The 21,546-nt window shown below is 60.3% G+C and overlaps 3 protein-coding genes and 1 long non-coding RNA gene across 8 annotated transcripts; 3 read left to right on the forward strand and 1 right to left on the reverse strand.

The window, feature by feature from the left end:
* Positions 1-1,183: 1,183 nt before the first annotated feature.
* On the forward strand, positions 1,184-5,085 carry ESPNL (espin like). Of its 3 annotated transcripts, none has more exons than XM_048077192.2 (5): positions 1,184-1,681; positions 2,247-2,337; positions 2,716-3,058; positions 3,165-3,273; positions 3,366-5,085. In XM_048077192.2, exons 4-5 carry the CDS (start codon positions 3,187-3,189, stop codon positions 4,881-4,883), a joined length of 1,605 nt encoding a protein of 534 aa, XP_047933149.2. In that variant the 5' UTR covers positions 1,184-1,681; positions 2,247-2,337; positions 2,716-3,058; positions 3,165-3,186; the 3' UTR covers positions 4,884-5,085. The 3 variants fall into 3 exon arrangements, with proteins under 3 accessions (XP_047933149.2, XP_066858571.1, XP_066858570.1); XM_067002470.1 differs by having other exon boundaries at positions 1,185-1,548; positions 1,633-1,681; positions 2,716-3,273; XM_067002469.1 differs by having other exon boundaries at positions 1,185-1,681; positions 2,716-3,273.
* A 186-nt stretch (positions 5,086-5,271) lies between these two features.
* Positions 5,272-9,692, forward strand: KLHL30 (kelch like family member 30). 2 transcript variants are annotated; one of them, XM_048077187.2, is made up of 7 exons: positions 5,272-5,597; positions 6,104-7,128; positions 7,469-7,555; positions 7,769-7,924; positions 7,999-8,187; positions 8,401-8,546; positions 8,839-9,692. In XM_048077187.2, exons 1-7 carry the CDS (start codon positions 5,272-5,274, stop codon positions 9,088-9,090), a joined length of 2,181 nt encoding a protein of 726 aa, XP_047933144.2. In that variant the 3' UTR covers positions 9,091-9,692. The 2 variants fall into 2 exon arrangements, with proteins under 2 accessions (XP_047933144.2, XP_066858568.1); XM_067002467.1 differs by lacking the exon at positions 5,272-5,597 and having other exon boundaries at positions 6,183-7,128.
* Positions 9,693-11,483: 1,791 nt separating this feature from the next.
* ILKAP (ILK associated serine/threonine phosphatase) lies at positions 11,484-21,215 on the reverse strand. Of its 2 annotated transcripts, XM_067002474.1 has the most exons (12): positions 21,100-21,215; positions 20,861-20,926; positions 20,723-20,779; positions 19,786-19,905; positions 18,847-18,973; positions 18,180-18,286; positions 17,598-17,691; positions 15,753-15,840; positions 15,346-15,467; positions 13,443-13,562; positions 12,025-12,106; positions 11,484-11,773 (listed from the first exon to the last, which is right to left on the reverse strand). In XM_067002474.1, the coding sequence occupies exons 1-12, from the start codon at positions 21,143-21,145 to the stop codon at positions 11,633-11,635; spliced, it is 1,170 nt and encodes a 389-aa protein (XP_066858575.1). In that variant the 5' UTR covers positions 21,146-21,215; the 3' UTR covers positions 11,484-11,632. The 2 variants fall into 2 exon arrangements, with proteins under 2 accessions (XP_066858575.1, XP_066858576.1); XM_067002475.1 differs by lacking the exons at positions 20,723-20,779; positions 20,861-20,926 and having other exon boundaries at positions 21,100-21,160.
* LOC136791455 (uncharacterized) lies at positions 15,834-18,263 on the forward strand. Its single transcript, XR_010833582.1, has 2 exons — positions 15,834-16,136; positions 16,254-18,263. It is a non-coding gene; the product is annotated as an uncharacterized lncRNA (long non-coding RNA).
* Positions 21,216-21,546: the final 331 nt, after the last annotated feature.

A 21,546-nucleotide genomic window follows, 5' to 3' on the forward strand; every position in this document is an offset into this window, starting at 1 on the left:
CGTGAGAGGTATACGCAGGGACGGGGAATGATGCAGTGGGCTTTGAGCTGTGAGAGGTCTGGGTGCCACTGGGAAGGTTGGGCTGGGAGTTACGGGGTCCCAAGGGACTCGGTGCCAGCAGCTGCAGGAGGCTGGGCTCAGGGGTTTTGCCTTCAGGTGTCGAAGGGAGCTCGAGATGTCACGTTCAAACCTTTCCTTACAGCGTGTTTGACTTCTATAAACAGAAAAATCTGTGATTTAGAACCTTAATGCTGCTTTGAGAAGCTTACAGAAAAAATGTGGCAGGGGAGTTCTGTGTGTTCAGACAGCAGTTCCTGAACCATCCAGGGTCAAAGATTTGGCCAAAGGGTGCGTGTTCGTAGGCGTCCAGGTGGCCACCAGGGTGGGCACCAAGGTGGACATGGGCATGTGTGGCACAGGGCCGGCGGCAGCGGTCCCCTCAGAGCCACGGTCCCCAGGGCATCGGCCTGCCCCGGGGGGAGCATGAGGCGGGCCCTGTAATGGATCCTCACCGGGCAGTTACCATTTGAAGGCTTTGATCTCCTGCTTCTTGATTTTATTCCAACCCCTCGATTGAATTTCTCTCGTGTAACCGAGCTCCGCTGATACATTCTGGCCATATATAATGGATGGAGGTTGAGTGAGGAAACACAAACACTGCTGAATATCAGTAACAGACGTGCGGGCGGCGCGGCGGGCCCCGCTGCCCAGGCCTCCTCCCTGCTGGTGCCAGCCCTTGGTATGGGCTTTATTAGCACGGGCTTTATTTAGTGTTACTAAATACTCCCCCAGTCCCCCAAACGTCCCTTTGCAGTGGCAGGAACGGAGCCGAGCACCAAATCTGCCACCAGCAGAGCGATGGGGCCATGCCCGCAGCCGTGCGTGTTGCTGTGCGCACACAGGAGTGTGTACGGCCCCTTGCTGGTCCAGAGGCGCTCCTGGGATGTGGCAGGACTGGGCCCGGCCCTGCCACCTGATGCCCCCATCAAATATTAACACACCGTGGGCTGTGCTCTGCCCAGCCCCAGCACTGCAGACACGGCAGAGCGGCGCCCCGCTGCCTCTCCTCCTGCCGCAGGCTGCGGGGCTCGGGGGGCACCCACAGCCACAGCTGGACCTTATCTGGGGCTGGATCATCCCTGCTTGACCCGGAGCTGCCACCGAGCAGCGCGGTGGCTTACAGCAGGACGGTAACTGCCAGTTTCTGGATTTCCTCCTTCTCCACGTCGTCCCGTTCCTCCCAAAGCCCGTTACTGAAGCGAGCGAGGCCGCCGTATCAGCCGCATCTTTGGCTCTCGCAAAGGCACCCGCAACGGGGGAGGTGGGTCAGCAGCTGATGCTGGCCAACACATTTGCTTCACTAATGAGGCTCCTTCTTTTCAAGGGCTTTAAGATAACACCTGGGGGCTGTGAGCAAGCAGCAGCGGGATCCGGTTGCTCAGTTTTTGCCTGGCACAAGGTGCGGGCAGCACCGAGCGCCCAGCTCCATGCCTCCTGGGGCCCACCGGTGCCAGCTCCCCACGGCCACCCTGCAGCTGCCAGCAGCAGGTGAGAAACACCCCTCTCTGCCTGGGGGTGCCCCTGTCACCCCAGGACAAACCCCCCTGGCTGAGCCCCGTCTCCTGTGTGCAGCCCTGTGAGCAGCACCCACAGTGGGCACCCTGCGGCAGCAAGCCCCAAGGTAAGCGGGCAGCCAGCGAGCTGCGTGAATCCACGTGCGGGGGGCTCTCCGGTCTCTTTTGGAGGTGCTGGATCGGTCCAGCAGAGCGTTTCTCCCCTGGGAGAAGGGACAGATGGGCAGGGGTGCCAGGGGAAGGGCCAGCAGTGGCAGGGGTGGTCCCAAGGGGCTGTAGGCACAGGGGTCCCCTGTGACATGGGCATCGCCTGTGTCCCCCAGGAAGAAGGGGGGGCCTGGGTCTCTGCAGCTCCTTACTCTTCATTTAAAAGGAAAAAAAAATGTCAGGTTTGTCATGGGAGGGCCTTCCCCACAAGAGTGTTCACAGGAGGGAAGGGGGGCAGGGGAATTGCCTGCCCACTGCCAGGCTTGGGCTGTGCTTGCAGGAGCATTGCCTTTGGTTTGGGATGACATGGTTTTGCAAATGCAGATACTGGTAGCATTTTATCTGGGAAAAAAAAAAAAAAAAAAAAAAAAAAGTCAGAACGGTTTCAGAACAGTTTGCTTTGGTCCTTATGATGAGTGAGAGGTTTAAGCCCCTCTGAATTCAAACAAAATGCTTCATTTCCAGAGCCTCAACACCCTGGGGCAGCCGCTTTCCCTGCATTTTGACTCAACTTGGCAAGCAGAGAAATGCCGCCCGCTGGCACCCACCCAAGCAGGTCAGGAAAGTGTCTGCGGTGGCCGGGGCCGCGCTGGCTCGGCGGGGTGGGAACGCGGCCAGGAGAAGCCTCCCCTGCCCCGGACGGAGGCAGGGTGCCTGCCGAGTGTGGTGGGTTGGCCTCACCCACCACATGCCTTGGCTGTGCCCAGGGGTCAGGCTGGGTTGCAAACCGTGCCCTGGACGTGCAAAAATGCAGGTCTGCCCGTGGGGAAAGGCCGTGTTTGTCTAGGAAGAGCCCTCATGAGCCTGCTCTGCCAGGGGTGATGTGCTGGGCATCATCTCCGGGACCGCTATCCAGCGATCAGCCGGTGGGGGGGGGGACACAGAGGCACTGCAACTCCCCTGGGAAGATCTCCCCTTCTCTGCACTCCTCCAGGTTCACCAGCGAATGAATCCTCCTGCTGGTTGCCCTCTCCAGGACAAGGGGCTCTCCTCACAGCACCACCCTCCACCAGCACATCCTGGCTCGGCCTGTGGCCTGGGGTCAGAGCCAGGGTCCCCAGGCTGGGGCAGTGCCGCAGCAGCAGCTGAGGGAGCTGCTGGTCCCCCACGCTGCCAGGCCACGAGCGAGCGGATAAACTGCAAGGAGCCAAGGGCTGCGCCACCAGATGTTTTCACGGCTTTTCCCAGTTCTCCTCATCTACCCGCGAGCATTTTTCCCTAGAAAGAAGAAATGTCTGTAAATGCTTCCCTACCCTCACGCTCCTGCCAGGCAGGGGGTGGGTTCTACTGACCCTCCCCCTGCCTCCCCAGCAGAGCAGGGATGTGAAGCCCGTCCTGCTCTGCTCCCGCTCCCCCAAAGCGGCCCCGTGCCTCTCTTCCCAGCAGTGACCCGGCCCCGAGGGGGATGCAGCCCAGCAGGTCACCGCTGCCGGAGCTGAAGCTCCGCAAACCCATGCAGCGGGCCAGGATCCCGGCGCCCTTCATCAATCCGGTACGTCACCAGCTCCATCTGCCACCCGCTGCTTGCATTTCTGCCCTTTCCCTCGGCTCAGAGCCTGCAGAGACCACCCCATCCCCTGGCAGGACCCCCCCAGCGCTGCCGTGCCAGACCCCGTGGATGTGGACACCCTGGTGCCCACGCACGACGAGCGGGGCCGCGCCATCCCCGAGTGGAAGCGGCAGGTGATGGTGCGCCGGCTGCGCGCCCGGCTGGCCGATGAGGTGGAGGTGTGCGACCAGGTACAGCCGGGCTGGGGGTGGGATGCGGCAGGGCCCCGCCGGCACCGCCATCTGACGGGCCTTCTGCCACAGGAGCCGGGTGCCTGGCGCTTCTCACCATCCCACGAGGCGGTGCTGGGCCCCTTCGGGGAGCTGCTGACAGAGGGGGACCTGCAGCAGCTGGAGTGGGCGGTGGAGAGCCTGCGGCTGCGGCGGCGCGGCGAGGCCTACCAAGGCGAGCTGCAGCGCCTGGCGCAAGAGTTGCGCGCCCTCCTGCCCTCCCCATTGCTCAGCATCACCGTCCACAGCCCCCCGCCTGCCCCGGGGCAGCCCCTGCCCCTCTGGTGCGGCCGCCTGGCTGGCGTGGTGGGCAGCCTGGCTACGCTGCTGGCCAACGCTGAGGGGGCCCGTGCCACCCCCGTGCCCACCCCGCTGCCTGCCCCGCTGCCCGGAGCCTCCCGGACGCCGGCAGGCAGCCTGGCACAGCGGGAGATCCGGCAGTGTGGGGTGAGCGTCCGCAGCCTGCGCGGCGCCTTCGAGCGCCCCGGTGGCAGCGGCGGGGAGAGTGAGCCCGGGGCGGTGGAAGCCGCCAGCGACTCGGGGATCAGCTGCGAGGAAGCGCTCTCGGATGGCAGCGGGTCGCCAGTGCCGGAGTCATCCGGCCTGCGCAAGGAGCGCATCGTGCTGCTCTTCCTGAGCCACTGGAAGCGCTCGGCCGGCGGCCCCAGCCCGTGGGCCACAGCCTGCCGGGCGCTGCAGGCCCAGCGGGACGCGGCGGGTGCTCCCAGGGCCGAGGAGGGGCTGAGCAGGGTGGGCCGCCTGTCGCGGCAGAGGAGCGCCATCCAGCAGCTCCTGGGCAGCTGGAGGGACGCGGCTGCCCACCCGCCGCCGCCACCACCTCCCACCGCCGGCCCCTGCACCACCCTGTCCCCCGAGCAGTTCGTGCGGCGGGCTGACGGGGCACCGGCCGACTATGACAGCCTCACCCTAGACCTCTTCATGCTGGGCTACTTCCGCATCTTGGAGCAGGACCTGGCCCCTGAGGAGCGCCGGGGCCGGCACCTCCTCTGCTTCGAGGTGTTCGACCACCTGGGCCGGCACGGCTGGGAGGCCGCGCGCGCCTTCCACCGCGCCGTCACCGATGAAATCGCTGCTGGCCGGCGCAGCTGGAAGGACGGCTTCGAGGACATCAAGGCGAGGTATTTCGGCACCACCAAGGGCTCAGCCTGGCTGCCAGGGATGGCCAGGGGGAACCCCCCGCAGCCCGGTGCCCGCAGGCCAGCCACGGGCCGCTCCAGCAATGAGGAGATCTGCAGGTGCATCGACCGCAGCTTCGCCTTCTGGAAGGAGAAGGAGGCCGAGATCTTCAGCTTTGAGGAGTGACACCTCCCACCACCCTGTTCCCCGCAGCAATGCCTGTCTGCCCTCCCCGCTTTGCGAAGGGCTTTTGTCCTGTGGAGGCTTAAATAAAAGCAGTTCGGTTTTGTCTTGAAACAAGGGCTGTGGACGGAAGGGCTTTCTGAAGGAGCTCAAGAAGTTTTGGGGTGATGAAGAAAGCTTTTGGCCCCAGCCTGAGTGCTCCAATGCTGGCAAGACCCCGTGGGGCACCCCGCGGCCTCGGTGCCAGGCAGGCGGCGACTGGGATTTATCAGCTGCCGCCCGCGGGGGGGCCAGGGCGCGTGCGGCCCTTCGGGGTGAGATAACAGCCTATATTTAACAGCCAGCCCCAGCCGGGAGGGAGGAAGGCAGCGGCAGCAGGTTGAGATGACTAATGGGTTTGGGGGGGGTGTCTTGGCCCTCGTTACGCACACGCAGTGGTCCCGCTTGCCCGGGGAGGGACGTGTTCCCCACACGTACCCTTGGGTGCTGCCGCACGAAGCAGCGAGGCCGTGGGGCGAGCAGGCTGGGCGGCTCTGCCCTGACGGTGCCTTTAAGAGCAGATGGCTGGGGAAGAGCAATGTCCCCACGCCAGCTAAAAATACCCCCCCAGCTCAGCCCCCACCACCGCCCTGGGTGTCCCTCCCAAGCCCCGGCCACTTCCGTCCCAGCGAGGGCAGCTGGATGGGACACCGCGCGCTCCGAGCGGGGCAAACCCAGGTAGGAGCAGGGCAGCTGCAGGGCTCAGCCCCGATGGAGGCTGAACACGACCCGGGGGGGTGTGAGGGGGTGTGGGTGGGGAGGGGGCCATCCCCAGGGGCACCGAACCCTTGCTGGCTGGGCTGGATGCTTGGGCTGAGCCGCACTGAGAAGGGGGTTTTGTCTCCCAGTGCCCCCCAGGCACCGTAGGGGTGCATCGCAGAGGGTCCCAAGGGGAGTGCCCCACGCGCTGAGCTGAAGCAAGGTGACACCAGCCCCCAAGCCACCCCCCCCCAGCTCTCCCTACCCTCCCTGAAAAATAGGTGACAGCCCCAGCCGGGCGGCTCAGCCCCATGACACGGGGTGGGGAAAACGCAGCCACCGGGGAGCTGCGAGCAGAGGGGGGAGCACAGGGCTCCTCAAATCCCTTCTCCTGCCCCAGCTGACGCCTGTAAATCACACGGGCGACGCGAAGAAGGCGCAGTTGTGCCAGGAAGGAGGCACTCGTCATCGCCTTCTCCTGGCAGGAACGTCCTCGCCACGCTCAGCCCGGGCTCATTCCTCCAGCTGGGACCCGCGGCCGCCCCGGCTGCCGAGCCCAGCACCATGGTGAGGAACGTGGATGACTTCGACTTCTGCCTGCCGTCGCATGCCCAGGGCGTGCTGGAGGGGCTGCAGCGGCTGCGCACCCACCCCAAGCTGTCGGATGTGCTGCTGCTGGCAGGGGGGAGGGAGTTCCCCTGCCACCGTGGCGTCCTGGCCCTCTGCAGCCACTACTTCCACGCCATGTTCTCCGGAGACTTTGCCGAGAGCATCGCGGCACGCGTGGAGCTGAAGGAGGTGGACCCAGATGCGCTGGAGACGCTGCTGGACTTTGCCTACACGGGGAAGGTCACCATCAACCAGGGCAACGTGGAGGGGCTGATGCGGACGTCCAGCCAGCTCCACTTCCCCGCCATCCAGAAGGCCTGCAGCCGCTACCTGCGGCAGCAGATGGACGCCACGAACTGCCTAGGTATCTGCGAGTTCGGAGAGAGCCACGGCTGCCCCGAGGTGTCCTCCAAGGCCTGGTCTTTCTTGCAGGAGAACTTTGAGGCCGTGTCTCAGCAGGAGGAGTTCCTCCAGCTCTCCAAGGAGAGGTTGGCCGTCTACCTCTCCAACGAGCAGCTGCAGGTGCAGGAGGAGCAGAGCGTGGCCGAAGCCGTGCTGCGCTGGGTGCGCCATGACCCGGGGCCCCGAGCCCAGTTCCTGCCCGAGCTGCTGGAGCTGGCCCACCTGGTCTCGCTGCCGGACCAGTACCTCCAGAACCTGCTCGCTGCCGAGCCCCTCGTCCGCGACTCAGCCGCCAGCAAGGCCCTCGTGGCCAGGTCCCGCGCCGCGGTCAGCAGTGGTGGGGTCTCCACCGCACCGCAGAAGCTGAGCCCGCCGCAGAAGCTGGAGGAGGTGCTGGTGGTGGTGGGCGGCCGGGTGCTGGAGGAGAGTGAGGATGAGGAAGGGGGGCTGGAAATGCCGGCTGCCCCCAGGAACTTTGCCTTCTACAACCCTAAAAGCCGTAAGTGCCTGTGGCAGGAATGGATGGGGTGAATGCACACCCCTGGCGTGTTCATTGCCCCCACTCTGCCCCAGAACTGCCCCCTGGCCCCGCTGTGGGACAGACTGGGGCGGAGGGTCTGGCTTCTTCCCACTGGGCTGAGATGGAGAGAAGCAGCGGGGGGGGAAATTCCCACTCCCAAACCATCCATCAACATAGGGACATCTTGGGGAGAAAGCATGAAATAGCGCTAGTTGAAAGGTGTGACCCCCCCTGAGATGCTGCCCCCATCCCCGAGGGACCGGGCGGGATGTCCCCAGCCTGTGAGCGGGGCTCACAGCGGGGCTCTGCCGGGTTTCAGGGCAATGGATCGCTCTGCCCGACTTCCCTGACTACAACAAGTGGGGCTTTTCCCTGGTGGCGCTGAACAACGACGTCTATGTCACAGGTAGGTGCAGGTGGGTGGGGGGGGGGGGGGGGGGGGGTGCATCCAGCATCTCCCCAGGGACCAGGCATGGGGCTGCGATGCGGGCGCAGGCCTTGGGCCACCCCCTTCTACCAAGCAAAGCCTTCTCCTTGCTCTTCTTTCGGGCGAGGGACGTGCTGGGGTGGCTGCTCTTGGTGGGTGTCCAACCTGAGCCGTGTCTCTCCCTTGCTCCAGGTGGCTCCCGGGGGTCCCAGAATGACACGTGGTCGACAACCCAGGCCTGGCGCTTCTGCCCCAAGGACGGAGCCTGGACACCCATCGCATCCATGCTGCGAGCCCGGACGAACCACACCAGCGCCGTCCTCAACGGCGAGATCTACGTCATCGGGGGTAAGGTGCTGCCGGAGGGCGGGCGGGCGGCACGGCGCGGCCCCGGGGGGCTGCAGTGTCCCACCGCCCCGCAGGGACCACGGTGGAGGTGGTGGAGGTGGAGCGCTACGACCCCTACAACCAGAGCTGGTGCGCCATCAGCCCGGCCCTCAAGTACGTCAGCAACTTCACCGCCACCGGCTGCCTGGGCAAGCTCTACCTCGTGGGCTCCTGCGCCGTCAAGTACAACGCGCTCACCCTGCAGTGCTACAACCCCGTGCGAGGTGAGCGCCTGCCCCAAAGGCACGGGAGCCTCGTCTCAGATGGGGAGCACGGGTGCCGCCCTGCCTGGCTGCTCCGTGCCCTTTCCAACTCCCCTGTAAACAGCCGTGGGGCTGGGGATGCTTTTTTTTGCGGGGGGGGGGGGGAGGTGGAGGTACAGCAGCAGCCTAGCCTGCGGTGCGCTCGCCCAGCACGCTGACGGCTGCTCCTTGCAGATCTGTGGAGCGTGATCACGTCCCCCTTCATCCCCAAGTACCTCTCGGCCCCGCGCTGTGCCACCCTGCATGGGCTCATCTACCTCATCGGGGACAACACCAAGAAGGTCCACGTCTATGACCCGGAGGCAAACATCTGGCAGAAGGTACCAGGTGCTCCAGGGGCACAGCCTTCACACCGTGTTCTGATTTTAGGCAGTTCGTGCTTATTTTTCCAGCACCACCCTCCCAAGGGGTGTGTGGGGCTGCTGCATGCACAGCCCAGTGCCATCCTGCCTGTACCCCCCAAGCGCCCATCCCACGGGATCCCAACCCTTGCTTCTGCATGAGCGCAACGTGGGGATGCTGCCAAAAATTAGGCAGAGTCACGAGTGAGCCGTGGGCCCGGCAGGACCCCGAAGCTCACCGACCCCAAACCTGCCCATGCCCCTGGCGCAGGTGCAGCTCCTGCACACGCTGCATGAGAACGGCGGGATGGTGCCGCTGGGCGACCGGCTCTTCGTCACTGGTGGCCACTGGAAGGGCATGGACGGGGACTACCGGGTGGAGATGGAGGTGTACGACTGCGCCAAGGACCGCTGGACGCGGGAAGGCTCGCTGCCCTGCCTCTGGCTCTTCCACAGCTCCTCCTCCATCTTCATGGACACCTCCAAGTGGACAGAGGCTTTCCAGGGTGACCATGGGTGGTAGGAGGGCCTGCAGCGGTGCCTGCGGGCTCAGCCACAGCCTGGAGGGAGCCGCTCGGGCTCGTGGCCCCGGCAGCACCGTCACCCGGTGAGCTGACCGCTCCGGCTCCCGACCTGGCCCTCCCTGGGGAGGGGAGGCGGGAACACGCAGTCACCACACGGGAAAAGGCTTTTCCTTCCCGCCGCACTTCGGCTGGTGATTTTTTTTTAGTTTGTTTTCTAAGGACTGCCTCTTTGCCCTCTGAAATCCCCAAGCTTTTTGCGGTCTTTGGAGGGAGACGCGCTCACCCACCACACCACTGCTTCCCGGTGGCTGCAGCACTGCCTGCAGCCTCCCCCTTTCCCCATGGCTTTGATTTCCAGAAGACAAGGGGGACTGGGGTGCATCTTTCTGTCCCGATGCCTACCCGTGGAAGCTGCACTTTGGCGGCTCCTTCCCAGCTCCGGCGCTCGTTGCCCTGTTCCCGGGCTGAGCATGAAGCAGCACCTCCCTGGAGGCCAACGCGGCCCCCAGCAGCAGGCGCCCGGGCTACCAGGGTTGTTTTACCATGAAGCTGTTCCGTGTTGTGGTTGTTGCTTTGTGACCCATTAAACGTGCACAACGAGGAGCTCTGCGTGTCGGGGCTGGGGACCCCTGCTTCGCTCGGGGCATCCCGAGCATCCTCCCCAGTGGCACAAAACTGCTGCTGAAGCCGGAGCTACTGGGGGGGGCTAAGTGCAGGGCTGGGAAGGGGCTGGAAGCTTGCTCTGCCCCAAGGGGGGCATAGAAGGTTTCTGCACCGGCCCCCCACCCACAAAGGCGGGGTGGTCCCAGCCCTCACCCCAGTCCCTTGACAGTGCCCAGCGCAGTGGCAGGGCCGAGTTATTTGCAGGCCCCCCCCTGCAGACCCCACCCTGCCGAGACCTGCAGGCAAGCTGCTGCCTGACTGCCGCTAGAGCTTCCTGCCCCCCAGCGCATCCTCCTGAGCCCTGCCCCGATGAAGCCAGGATACAATCCATCCCACAGACACAGTTACTGGCAGTACCACGACACCGAGTGCTGCGTGCCTCCCTGGAGGCGTGCTGTCAGCACTCTCTCTAAAAGGCAGGAGAGGAACAAGTTCTGCTCCCGGGACCTGTTATCAGGTTTTCTTTGGCCATGGGCTGAATAAAACCACGCGTTCTCTCCAAATTCAGCTTGCAGGAGCACAAGCATCAGCACACTGCTAACCTGGGCAATTCCCACTGTGCTCACAGCAGTGCAGCCTCGTGTGGGAGCAGGCGTGCAGGGCTGGGAGCAGAACGAGCCGGGAGGGGCGAGCTGGGGCTCCAGCACAAGACATGGAAGCACTACTGAGTCCACAACAGGGCCATGAGGATGAGCAAGGGGCTCGAGCACCTCTGCCATGAAGACGGGATGAGGGAAGTGGGGTTGTTCTGCCCAGAGAAGAGAAGGCTCCGGGGAGACCTTACAGTGGCCTTCCCGTGCCTAAAGGGGGCTGCAGAAAGCTGGGGAGGGACACGGAGTCAGGGAGTGGAGTGTCTTTAAGCTAATAGGTAGATTTAGATTAGATATCACGAAGAAAGTCTTCACACAGAGGGTGGTGAGGTTCTGGCACAGGCTGCCCAGAAAAGCCGTGGATGCCCCATCCCCGGAGGTGTTCAAGGCCAGTGAGATTGCTCTGAGCAACCTCATCTAGTGGGAGGTGTCCCTGCCCATGTCAGGGGGGTGGAATTAGACCTTTAAGGTCCCATCCAACCCAAACAATTCCAGGATTCTATAATTTTGCTACCCAGCCTTGGAGTGAGGGCACTCAGAGCCCTGGAGTAACCAAGTGCTTCTGAAAGCCCTTCCACTTGGCAGGTCCATTTGGAGGAAAGAACAAACAAACAAAAAAAACAACCACACTTGCCCAATCTTATATATCAAGTATCAGGAACAAGCTCCATCCACTTTTCCCTGTATCAACAATTAGGATAAAAAAACCTCAGACACGGCTTTCTGCAAGCAGAGGGCAGGCACGCTGCTGCTGCTGCTCTGCAAGCAATGCTTGGTTCACTCAGCTGGGCGCAACCTCAAAGCCCATCGCCAGTACCAAAGACTTCCTTCGCAGCACCGGGAGCACAGCCAACACCCGGTCACGAACAGGCAGCTGGGGAATCTGACCAGATCTCCCACCAAGCCCTAAACACTCAGAACTCTCCCTGGGCCTCACACAAAGCTCAGGGAAACAACAAACCGGCACCATTTGAATGGGAGCTGACTGTGCACAAAGATGCCTGCTCTCGGCAGCACCTCCACCACTCAGATTTATTTGGTTTCTCAGGACATCGGGGGCAACGAGGGGTGACAGGACACAAGATTCCCCCACAGCTCGATCCACGACAGCAGCCACTCAGAAAACACTGCTAGCCAAGTGAACTAAAACTATTAGAAAAAAAACTTTATTTACACTGAGGAGCACCCAGCAGGAGCCTCCCTCCCCCAGCCACGCACGCACCCACGCCAACTTCTCCCATCTTTACATCTGCCACAAGCTGGGGGCCCTGCTGCTGCTCCTCATCATTCAGTGCTCTATCCGGACCACCATGACCGTAACATTGTCTGCTGACCCTCGCTGCACCGCCTTGTTGGCCAGTCTGTTACAGGCAGCTTCGTATCTAGCATCTGCTTCCAGCTTCCCCTCTCTCGCCTGGATGTTCTTATCCTGTCGGGACAATGACAAGACAATGCCGAGCGCTCCCAGCGAAGTGCATCACCCCAGCACGTGGTTATTTCTGAGCACAGAAAGGCAAAACAAAGAAGGACAACCTCCGGTACAGGGAGCAGCCCCTGGCAGAAGTACGTTTCTGCACCGCTCGCTCATTGTTCAGCTAATTAGCCTGGAGGGAGCGAGTCACATACTATTTCATGCCGCCTGCGCTGAGTAACCCAGCCCCCAAGCTGCCTTCTCCTCACCTCCAGGCAGGATACGATGAAGTTCACAGCTTCTTCTGGCGTAAAGACTTTAAAGAGGCCATCGCATGCTATCAGGATGAACCTGGAAATCAAATAAAGATGGGTTTCAAATAAAGTCGGGTTAGAGGCTGAAGCTTTGACTCCCCAGCTAAAGCAAACTCCCTCCATGCACTTTTATGCGTACCCATGCTTCAATCCAAAGGGACAACGCCATAAAGCTCATCTGAAAATCCCTCAGAGGCACCGCGAGTCCCCCGGTGCTCTGGCACTTACCATTCACAGAGCTGAGTACATGCTAACGAGTTAGAAAAGCCATGTCAGACCTAGATCAGCTCACCCTGGAGGACATACGGACACCACACACCTAAGCAAGACCTCACACTGTGTCTCTGCAACCTGCTGGAAAGCTCCATCACTTTTCTAGGTACAGCTTTGAGTCCCTTTCATTCACAAATTTTCCCTGCTAGGTAGCCAGTGCATGGAAATAGAGGAACACAGCCAGCTGAATGCTTTAAGCGTGTCCCTTTAAAAACCTGTGCTGCTGGGGTAAGCAACAATTTAATTAGAAATACTCCAAAAAAAAAAAAAAAGTGAGCAGCTTAGTTCAGGCAAGAGGCATAACTGTGACAGGAAAGTCCTGCCAAAGCCCCAGAGGCGGAGAGCTGCCTCCGAGCTCCCCACCGGAGGGTGAGGGAAACATCTCGCTGTGCGCTCCCTGCCTGCACGGGATCTGCGTTAACCAGGAGCTCCAGCTGGAGTCACCAGACACGGAAACCTACAGCCAGCCTCCAAGAGCAGCACAAGTCTCTGAAGGCACTTTCAGAGCCTAATGCTCAGAATATCCTTAGAAATATTTCAGTGGATCTCTTGCTACAGAACTCTGATCCCTCAGGGCTACCTGGTCACCTCTGAGAGCCTTCATGGTTGTACTGACCCGAATGCAATTTATCATCGCCGTTTGTTGGGAAAAGCATCTCAAAACTTCAGAAGTCAGAGCTAAATATAACGGTATGTGTGGGCACCACAGCTGCTGGAAACACATCAGAGATCCAAGGACTGGATCCGGGATCCAAGCACAGAGATCCGAGGATTCCAGCTTTAACCAGCTGCCTGAACACCGGCACGTGAGGTTATTCAGGGCACAAAGGCAGGCTGAGGCCTGTGTGTGTTACCACCGCTGTGAGCCCTGTTTCTGCATCAGGAGCTTTCACAGCGCCTTGGCAGAACGTAGCAGCAGCACTGCCCCCACGTACTGGTGCGGAATGGGAGCAGAGGGACACGAGCTGAGAGCAGCTTTTACTTCGGGGGCAATCGGTCCGGAGTGCCTCAGCCCTGGCAGCAAAGCACAGGGCGCGCAGCTCGGGCCTCTGCTGAGCAGAGCCAGGGCATGGCAACCCCCCAGCGCGGGCACGGCGTACCTGTCATTGTGCATGAGCTGGCAGCGTTTGATGTCTGGCACAGAGATAACACCGCAGCGTTTGTACTGCCCATCCCCGATGGAGCGGGAAACCTCCAGCACTCCGAGGACTCTGCCATCCCTGGACAAGGAAAGAAAACATCAGTCCCCCCCCCTGAAGCGTGCACGTCTGCCTGACGGGGCACTCTCCCCCGCCAGGCGTTCAGCTGCCTCATACAAATCCCACCCCAGCGAGGTCACATCTTTCCTTCCAAGTCTCCATCTCTTTCTGCGCACTTCCCAGTCCTTTACACAAATAAATGGAGGAGGAAAGGAAGAAATGAAGTCAGGAGAACTCAAAGCTGTTTTCTTCCTCCCTGCCCTAACTGAAGTCCCGCTCAGCCTAGCAAACCAGCTAAGCAAGAGCGATGTGAGCTCCTGGAATTCAGACTGGTTTTTCAGCAGGGTACCAAGTACACCACATTTCAATGTGAGCTCAGAACAGCAACAGGCAAGACCAGGACCGAGCTGGCAGCCCCTCCTGTGTTCTGCCTGTCAGGACCCCAGCCCCTGTAGCTTGGCTCAGCTGCTGGCAGTTCAAAGGCGCAAGAACTACAGCAGCTTCTCCTTGGCCTTCACTAAAAAACCTCATCACAGCAGCCGGTCCTGTGAAATCTGCATTACAAACCTTAGGAAGCAGCCTTGACTGTTAAACCTGTCTAATTAACAGAGCGCTGCCCCCACAGAAGCAGCTTCCCACACTCCCCCTTCCGATGATTGAGCATCTTCTCCCCCGAGAAGATGATTTCTGTGCACTCTAGCAAGATGTGGCTACAGTCCAGCCAGCCCTGCCCCAGATAAAAGCAAGAGTGAGACGTGTCACAGAAGAGATCCGATGCTCACGCGCCTCGCTACTTATCTCTTAGGTCCAAAATACTGAAGCACGATGATTTTATAACGATTTTAACTCTACCAGTGGAGAGACTCCCAGGCAGCCGGGGAGCTGTTCCTCAGTTCTGAGGAGAGCTAACGGACTGGCCCATCTCCTGCCTGCGTGCAGAGACGGATCAGTGCTAAGCAGAAGCAGCAGCACGCGCTCTGCAGAGACAGAAGGAGCGAGGCCCTCCAGACGCTGCAGCGAGACAGGACTGAGCTCACTGCACTCTGCCTCTGCAGGTGCTGAACAGGCCCCGAGACACCTCACCTGCGCCCAGCCCTCTCTGGCACAGATGTCATTAAATCAAGACACAGCCTTCAAAGGGAGAAGAACATCATCAGCAAGCCAAACACCGCCGCTGTGCTTAGCACCAGCCGCGCAGCCCTACGTGCACAGCCGTGTTACGATAATCCCAGCACAGCTCCAAAATTTCCCTTCTGCTCCGCACAGCCTCACTGCAGCAGCTAACCCCCAGCGGAGCCACACCGGCTGCGGGCTGTGCACCCAGCCGATGAAGGCAACCGAGTGGGGAAGGCCACGAGGCCAGGCACCGAGCGGTCTTGTGCTTTCTCAAACCCTCCCACAGGACAGGGAGAGGAAGAGCTGATACTGCAAGTAGGAAATGAATTCTGCTCAGTGGCACGGCGTGCAGCAAGTGCAACTTAAAAATCAAGTCTAATTCTGTTTAGCTTAAGCTTAAGAGCATCCGTGCTGGTATTACGCTGTCAGGGTTTCACATAGGTTCCTGCCTTTGCAGCACAGCACCCCGCCACTGTCTTAAGCCCCCGGGAAACCAGCACCCATCAGCCAACTCAAACTACTGACTCCTTAAGACACCTCAGAGATCACCGTGCTGCCTGCAAGCGACAAGGGATTCCCTCCGGGCTGTCACTAGCAGGCAGCCATGCGGGGACCCAGCAGCTCTGTTCTCAGGCCTGAAGCTGGACCAGGGTTTGGATTTGCTCGCTCATCACCTTTAGGCACTCACCTGACATTTCCCCCAGCTTTCTGTATCCGCATGCGCTCCTCGTACTGGGTGGGGTTGTGTTCCTTGCTAAGGCTTAAGGCCGTGTGCTTCTGACTCTCTTCATTGTACCGACACAGGATCGCCTGTGCTGACAAAAGACCCGCGTGAGTAAACAACAGAACTGCAGGAAGAGCTTCCTGGGAGAGAGCTGTAAGTTCAGGCTCTCTGCACATCCAAAATGAAAAAGACAGCTTTAACATAGAAAGGTAGCTGTCATCTTTCCAGCACGGAGTGCGTAAGGATTGCAGCGTTTCTCCTGTATCACTTGCCCGCCAACAATAAGGAAGGCAACAGATGCCGCCCTGCAGCGCTAGCGAGGCTTGCAGAGGAACGGAGACGCCAGCAGTGGGCTTCTCCGTTCCGCTTACCCGGCTGTCCCCCAGGTTGGCGATGTAGAGAATGTTGTCGACGGCTAGGACACAGGTCGCTGTGGAGCCATCCTTCCACGCTGGCTTCCTGAAGGGAGCAACAAGATTACTAAGGGGGAAAAGAGCTTTTGAGAATTTGGTGACAAAATACTCTTGGGGACCGAAGGAAGAAGCGCCGCGCAGGGACACTCGGCAGCCAGCAGCTCGGGAAACCACAGGTGGTGAAGAGCAGGCTGGTTAAGGACAGAGGAGCTACGCAGACCAGCACCTTCTGAATGCATCCCACACCACCCCTTCCTCACGCTCGGCTGCCAGCAAAGCTCATCTTTGGCTGCAGCAGGCTCAGCACCGACACAAGCCCAGAAGCTGCAGCGCTGTGAGCAGGTGAGAATCCCCATCGCCTCCTGAGAAGGCTCCTTCTTTGCAGCAAAAAGGCAGAACAGCCAGGGCTGAGCCAAGTCGCCTTCCTTTCTGCCTTTATTTCCCTCCCTTTTCTCACAGCACCCTCCCTGCTCAATCCAGCCCTCACCCCAGAGCTGCCATCGGTCACTCCCCGTGTTCCATTTGCTGTAGTTAAGCTTGCACCTCTAGAGCTCCAGGTAAGCTGAGAAGTGTTTCTTAGATTACAGCTGCCACACCAGCCCTTCCCACAATGACACCCAGCTAAGGCACCGTTCTGTACTGCAACTAGCTTTGAGAGATTCCTGGACATATTTTGTCCAGTTTCTCCTGATTTGGAAGGTGCAGAAGACACGAACTGTAGGTGTTCAGCAATACAGCTGTTGCCATGCAGAAATCCTTTGCAGCAGCTTTGTCAGGTGTCTGACCAAACAGGCCGGTTTGGGAATTGACACCGTTGTAACACACTCACAGAAGCTATTTCCTTCTGCCTGGCCAAACTTTTTTTAAAAAAATCCAATTAGGCTTAAGAAACAGAGCCAGTTTTTGATTTATTGAAAATTGAATCAGAATGAGATGCACCAAGAACCTTTCCAGATGTGTTAGAGGTGCCACTATGGAACAGATGAAAAGTGTAAAGGACTGGTGACAAAGTGATTTTATTTCAAGCACAATCTGTATCTCCCTTAGTCATAAACCACAGTTAATGTGTCAGTCCAGCAGAGACAGAGAAGGTAAGGGGGGGGTTACACTCAAAACCCAGCCGGGAGACAGCAAATACTTTCTATGGGATAAATGCCAGCCTGCACTTCTCAGCTTTGTTTTAGAAATAGTTAGTTAGAAACAAGTTTAAGATGAGGGATGTTTTCTCATCAAATCATCTGTTCTCAAAAAGAGGTGGAAAAAAAAAAGGCAAGATTTAATCTTAAGTTGAGAGAAAGAAATCTCTCAACACAGGACATTAAAAACAAGCAGATTCCAGCCTGGTGAGCACATACTACCAGGGAAAGTGCCTCTGCGAGCTGCTGTGTGCACCTTCCTTTACCGTTCTGCTCTACAAACCCCCTTTAATGTTGTCAATACAGAGACCCCAGCTCATGCAGCACAGGATGCGTCACTTCAGCAACACGCTGTCTTTAAAAAGAAGGCAAACAGGATGCTCTGGTACGGACAGAGGTGGGTTCTCCGGTCATGGGTTGGTTCCTTCCTTTGCCATTAACACGTATTTTAGCCTACGGGGTCCCACAGACCTCTTGCTGCAGAGGAAGCCTAGCGTGTGCTGTGACGCAGCCCGAGCAGGCACTCAGCCGGCAGAGCCACAGCTCAGCTTCACGGCGCTTCCCCGAAGCAGAGCCACGACTCGAGGCTTCCTCCGACCCGCTCAGAGCCGAGGCCTGCGAGCCACAAGCTAAGGAGCACAAGCGCACGGGAAGCACTCGCACTTACTGGCTGGACGCCTGCTTTAGAAACTCCTCGTCTGTATGTTTGAAGGTGTCCAGAAGGCATCTCTTCACTGTCTTCTCCACGCTGACCGCCTCACCTGCCAGACAGGGAAAACAGCACCTGAAGTCCTGCTAAAACACACCTGACCCACCTCGCCCCTCACCCAGCAGGCAGTTTGGCAACGCAGCGCACAGATCTGCGCACAGCAGCCGGAGCACACGGCAGGCTCACGCTACAAAAAGTCTGACTGGGAACACGCATGGAGAATTTATGGCGCACCCCTCTCCCCCGGGCGGGTATTTTTACTCTTCCTTTTCTCACAAAGCAGCGCTGCCAAGCCTGGCAACTGCACATCTTGTGCTTGCTTAGTGGTTTGCTCTTGGCTGCTCGCACCCTCTTGCCAAAACGGCTTCCAGCCCTCCTCCCCAGGAGACAGCGCGGTCTCTGTGCACACAAGTCAACTTGGAATGAGGAACGGAAACTGCAGAGCTATACCCCGATGAATCCATTTGCTTAAGCAGCAGCCAGAGTTTCACAGCACAACGAGTGACTGTCGTCCCACAGCCCTTGTTCCAGCCCCCTCACCTTTCGGAAACTTCTTGATGAGGTTGAGGTGCAGGTTCTGCGCCGCAAATTTTGAGGCTCGGACTCCCCCGTGGCCATCAAAAACAGCGAAGTACGAGACGCGCGTGCTGTGAGGGAGCAAGCGGCAGCAGAAACGGGCTGAGAAGGGCTCTTAGCCAGAAGGTGGGACTGAATTGATACTGATATTTAATTCACTAAGAGATTTTAACTTTTCAGATGAGAGAACATCTGTTTTGTCCTCTTCAAGCATTCTCCATTGCCACAGTTGGGGTTTTCACACGCTGTAAAAATCCCCAAGGCAAGAACCGCTGTGCCTACAATTAAACTGAGGGTCCTGAAACATCCACAATTCATTTGGGTAACGGAAGCTCGACATCCAGAGTTCTTACAAACTCAGTGACTGAGTTCCCTGAGCATCACTCAGAGGTGTTTATACATCATCTAGTCCCCTGACTCACCCAGGAACACCGCTAACGACCTGACCCCGCCCTCCCAATAACGGGCCCAAGACGCACAACACGAAGCAGGCTGTACTCGGGAGCACCAGCTGCTCCGAACAAAGGATCGCGTGGCAGGCTTCGCGGAGGCAAGCTGGAGCTCCTTCAGCCCCGCGACGGCTGCCGCCTGCAGCTCCGTCCCCTGGCCTCGGCGGGCAGGGCTCACTTACATTTGGGAGGGCAGCGGCTGACACTCCTCTGTGATATCGTTCAGGATGACGTGGGCGTCCTGCATGTCTTCCCTTTCACCTTTCCTCTCCGCCACGTAACCCTTCAGTCCGAGGATGCCCACTGACTCTACAGAGGGACGAAGCAGACACAAACAGATCAAACTCCCTCATCGCCTCGGCTCAAACCAACAGATCGGCGATCGCTCTTCAGCTCTCACAAACATCCCCCAAGTACAGCTGGCGGCCCTGCAACAGTACGGCTGGAACCTCCTGCCGAACAGGGTGGATTTTGTAACGTGAGTTTAAGTGCTCCCAGCTCAGCACGGCTGGGCGTCGGAGCTCTGCTGGGCTCTTATCAAACGGAGGGGAGCACGCGGCACCACTGAAACCGCAGGTGAAACAAAGCACAGCTTTAAAGAGGGGGGGTAGGGAAGGAACGCAAAGTCTGCTGTTTCCAGAACGTGCCACTTCCCTTTCACTGAGCACATCTTTTTCCCCAAAGCTGAACATAACACGTGGGCACCTGCACTGATGTCAAACGCGTTATATGCCAAGGCAAGTCTCTCTCTCTGGCTTCCTTAGCAGCCACTCAGGGGAGAGATCTGGGGATCTGGAAAAAGCAGCTGCTGTGGCTCGAGCCTTCCAGAGGTTTCGTACCCAGTCCCCCCGCTGGCAGCACAGGCCTCTCTCCTGGGGATGCCCAGGCACGCCGCCTGCCCAGCTTCTGCCACTCCGTCAGGACTGGGAGGGAGGCCCAGGTGAGGGAGGCAGCGTGCTGGGGAGCTTGAGGGGCTCCCCCAACAGCAGCTTGCTCCCCCGCCACGAGAGGCTGCAAGTGCAAGCGGACGGAAGAGCCAAAGCTCAGCTTCGGTCTGGACTTACTCAGCCCAACGACAAAAGCACAAATCGAGTACATTTGTTTTCAAACTGTCTGAAAACCTTTACAAACTTTCTTTTCCACAAGTTCTTCCCTGCCATTCTTCTCTTCCTCCTCCAAGGACTTCCTCTTCTCCCCTTTCACCTGGCTCCCTGCTGAGACCTGCTCGGTAGCGCTGGAGGCTGAAAAAGAAGAAAAGCACAGGGAGCTGAAGACTTCCAGCTCGATTTTACTTACCGAATTCAGCACATCCTTCTGCACTGAAGCACTCCCCGAATCGTGCCGCCCTCCCCCAGGTACGGTACAGCCCCGGCTGGTGGCAGGCTGTTGATTCTCCCCACTGAGCCTTTAACTTCCTGAGCAATTAACTGCAGTAGTGTTCCAGATCGGAGCACTGCTCGCTTTTAATTATTACTATCTGTTTCTATAAATCGTAGCCACAGCAATGCAAGGAAGCACGTTTTGTTGCTCTGAAGGTGCGCCACATCTTTGTTACAGGTTTCGGAAGGCAGGTTACAGATTAAAGCTACCAATTGTCAGAGGATTCCCAGGGCACCAGAACCCTAGCCTTTTCCCTCCAGGGACTCGCTCCCATGCGGTACGGCTCTCGGTTTATCCGGCCTCCTCCCAGGCGCTAGCAGAACGCCTCCCCTGCCTGAGGCCCGGCTCCGCAGGAGCTCGCAGGCGGGGGGGAGGAGGAGGAGGAGGAGGCAGGCTGTGCCTGCGGAGGAAAAGCGGCGAAGGCCGGGAGCCAGCGCTGCCCCCGCGCTCAGCGAGTTCCCAGGCGCGGGTGGCGGGGGCTCACCCGGCAGAGCCAGCGCTCCGGGCCGCAGGCCCGTGCGGATCTGCACCGGGCTCCGGCCCTGCTTTGGGGGAGGCGGGCACGCGGCCGGGACGGGGGCCCCGGGTTCCAGCCCCGGGCTCCAGCCCCGCTCCCGGCCCCACGCCGGGGCCTTGCGGTGGGAAGCACCGCGCCGAGGCGCCGCCGCCGCCGCTCACCTGGGTCGCCGCTGCCGGCCGGCGGGAGGTCGTCGAAGAGCAGCGAGGCCCCCGGGCCTGCGGGGCGACACGGAACCGGGCTCAGCGCCGCGCGGGGACCGGGGACGGGGCGGGGTTGGGGGGGGGGCACGGCCCTACCTGCCTCGGCGCTGCCGGCCGGCGGGAGGTCGTCGAAGAGGCGCGGCCCGCCCGGGGCCTCCTTCCCTGCAAGGCACCGCCAGGGGCTCGGCACCGCCCGCGGCCCGCCACCGCCTCGCGGGGGCGGCCTGCCAGGCCTCAGCCGGGCCCGGGACCGGCCCCGGTGCCCCCCCCCCCGGTTCCCCCCCGGTTCCCCCCTCACCCCCCGGCCCCCCATCCCATCGCCCCCCGCCCCTCACCCCCCGCCGCCCCGCCGGGCTCGGGCAGGTCCCCGAACAGGTCCATCCGCTGCCGCCGCCGCCGCCGCGCCCCCGCCCCTGCCAATCACCCCCGCGGGGCGGGGCCAGCGCCTCCCGCCGCCCAATGGGCTGCGGCGGCGAGGCCGGAAGCCCGCCCCCGCGCGCGGCTCGGCGGGGAGCGGAACTCTTCCCCCTCCGCGCTGCCGAGGGGGCGGGGCCGCGGCGCAGCGCCCCCTGGCGGCGCCCTGAGGGAGCGGCGCCCCCCCCCCCCCCAACGGCGGTCCCGTGAGGATCGGTCCCCCCGGCACCGCAACGACGGATGGATCCCCTCAGCCCCGCAATAAGGGATCGCTCCCCCTGATCCCCCAGTAAAGGATCAGTCCCCCCAACCCCATAACGGATCGCTCCCCCCAATAAAGGATCGCTCCCCCCGACCCCCCAGTAAAG

Source organism: Anser cygnoides, chromosome 9 (genome assembly GCF_040182565.1).
Source record: "Anser cygnoides isolate HZ-2024a breed goose chromosome 9, Taihu_goose_T2T_genome, whole genome shotgun sequence".
NCBI lineage: Eukaryota > Metazoa > Chordata > Aves > Anseriformes > Anatidae > Anser > Anser cygnoides.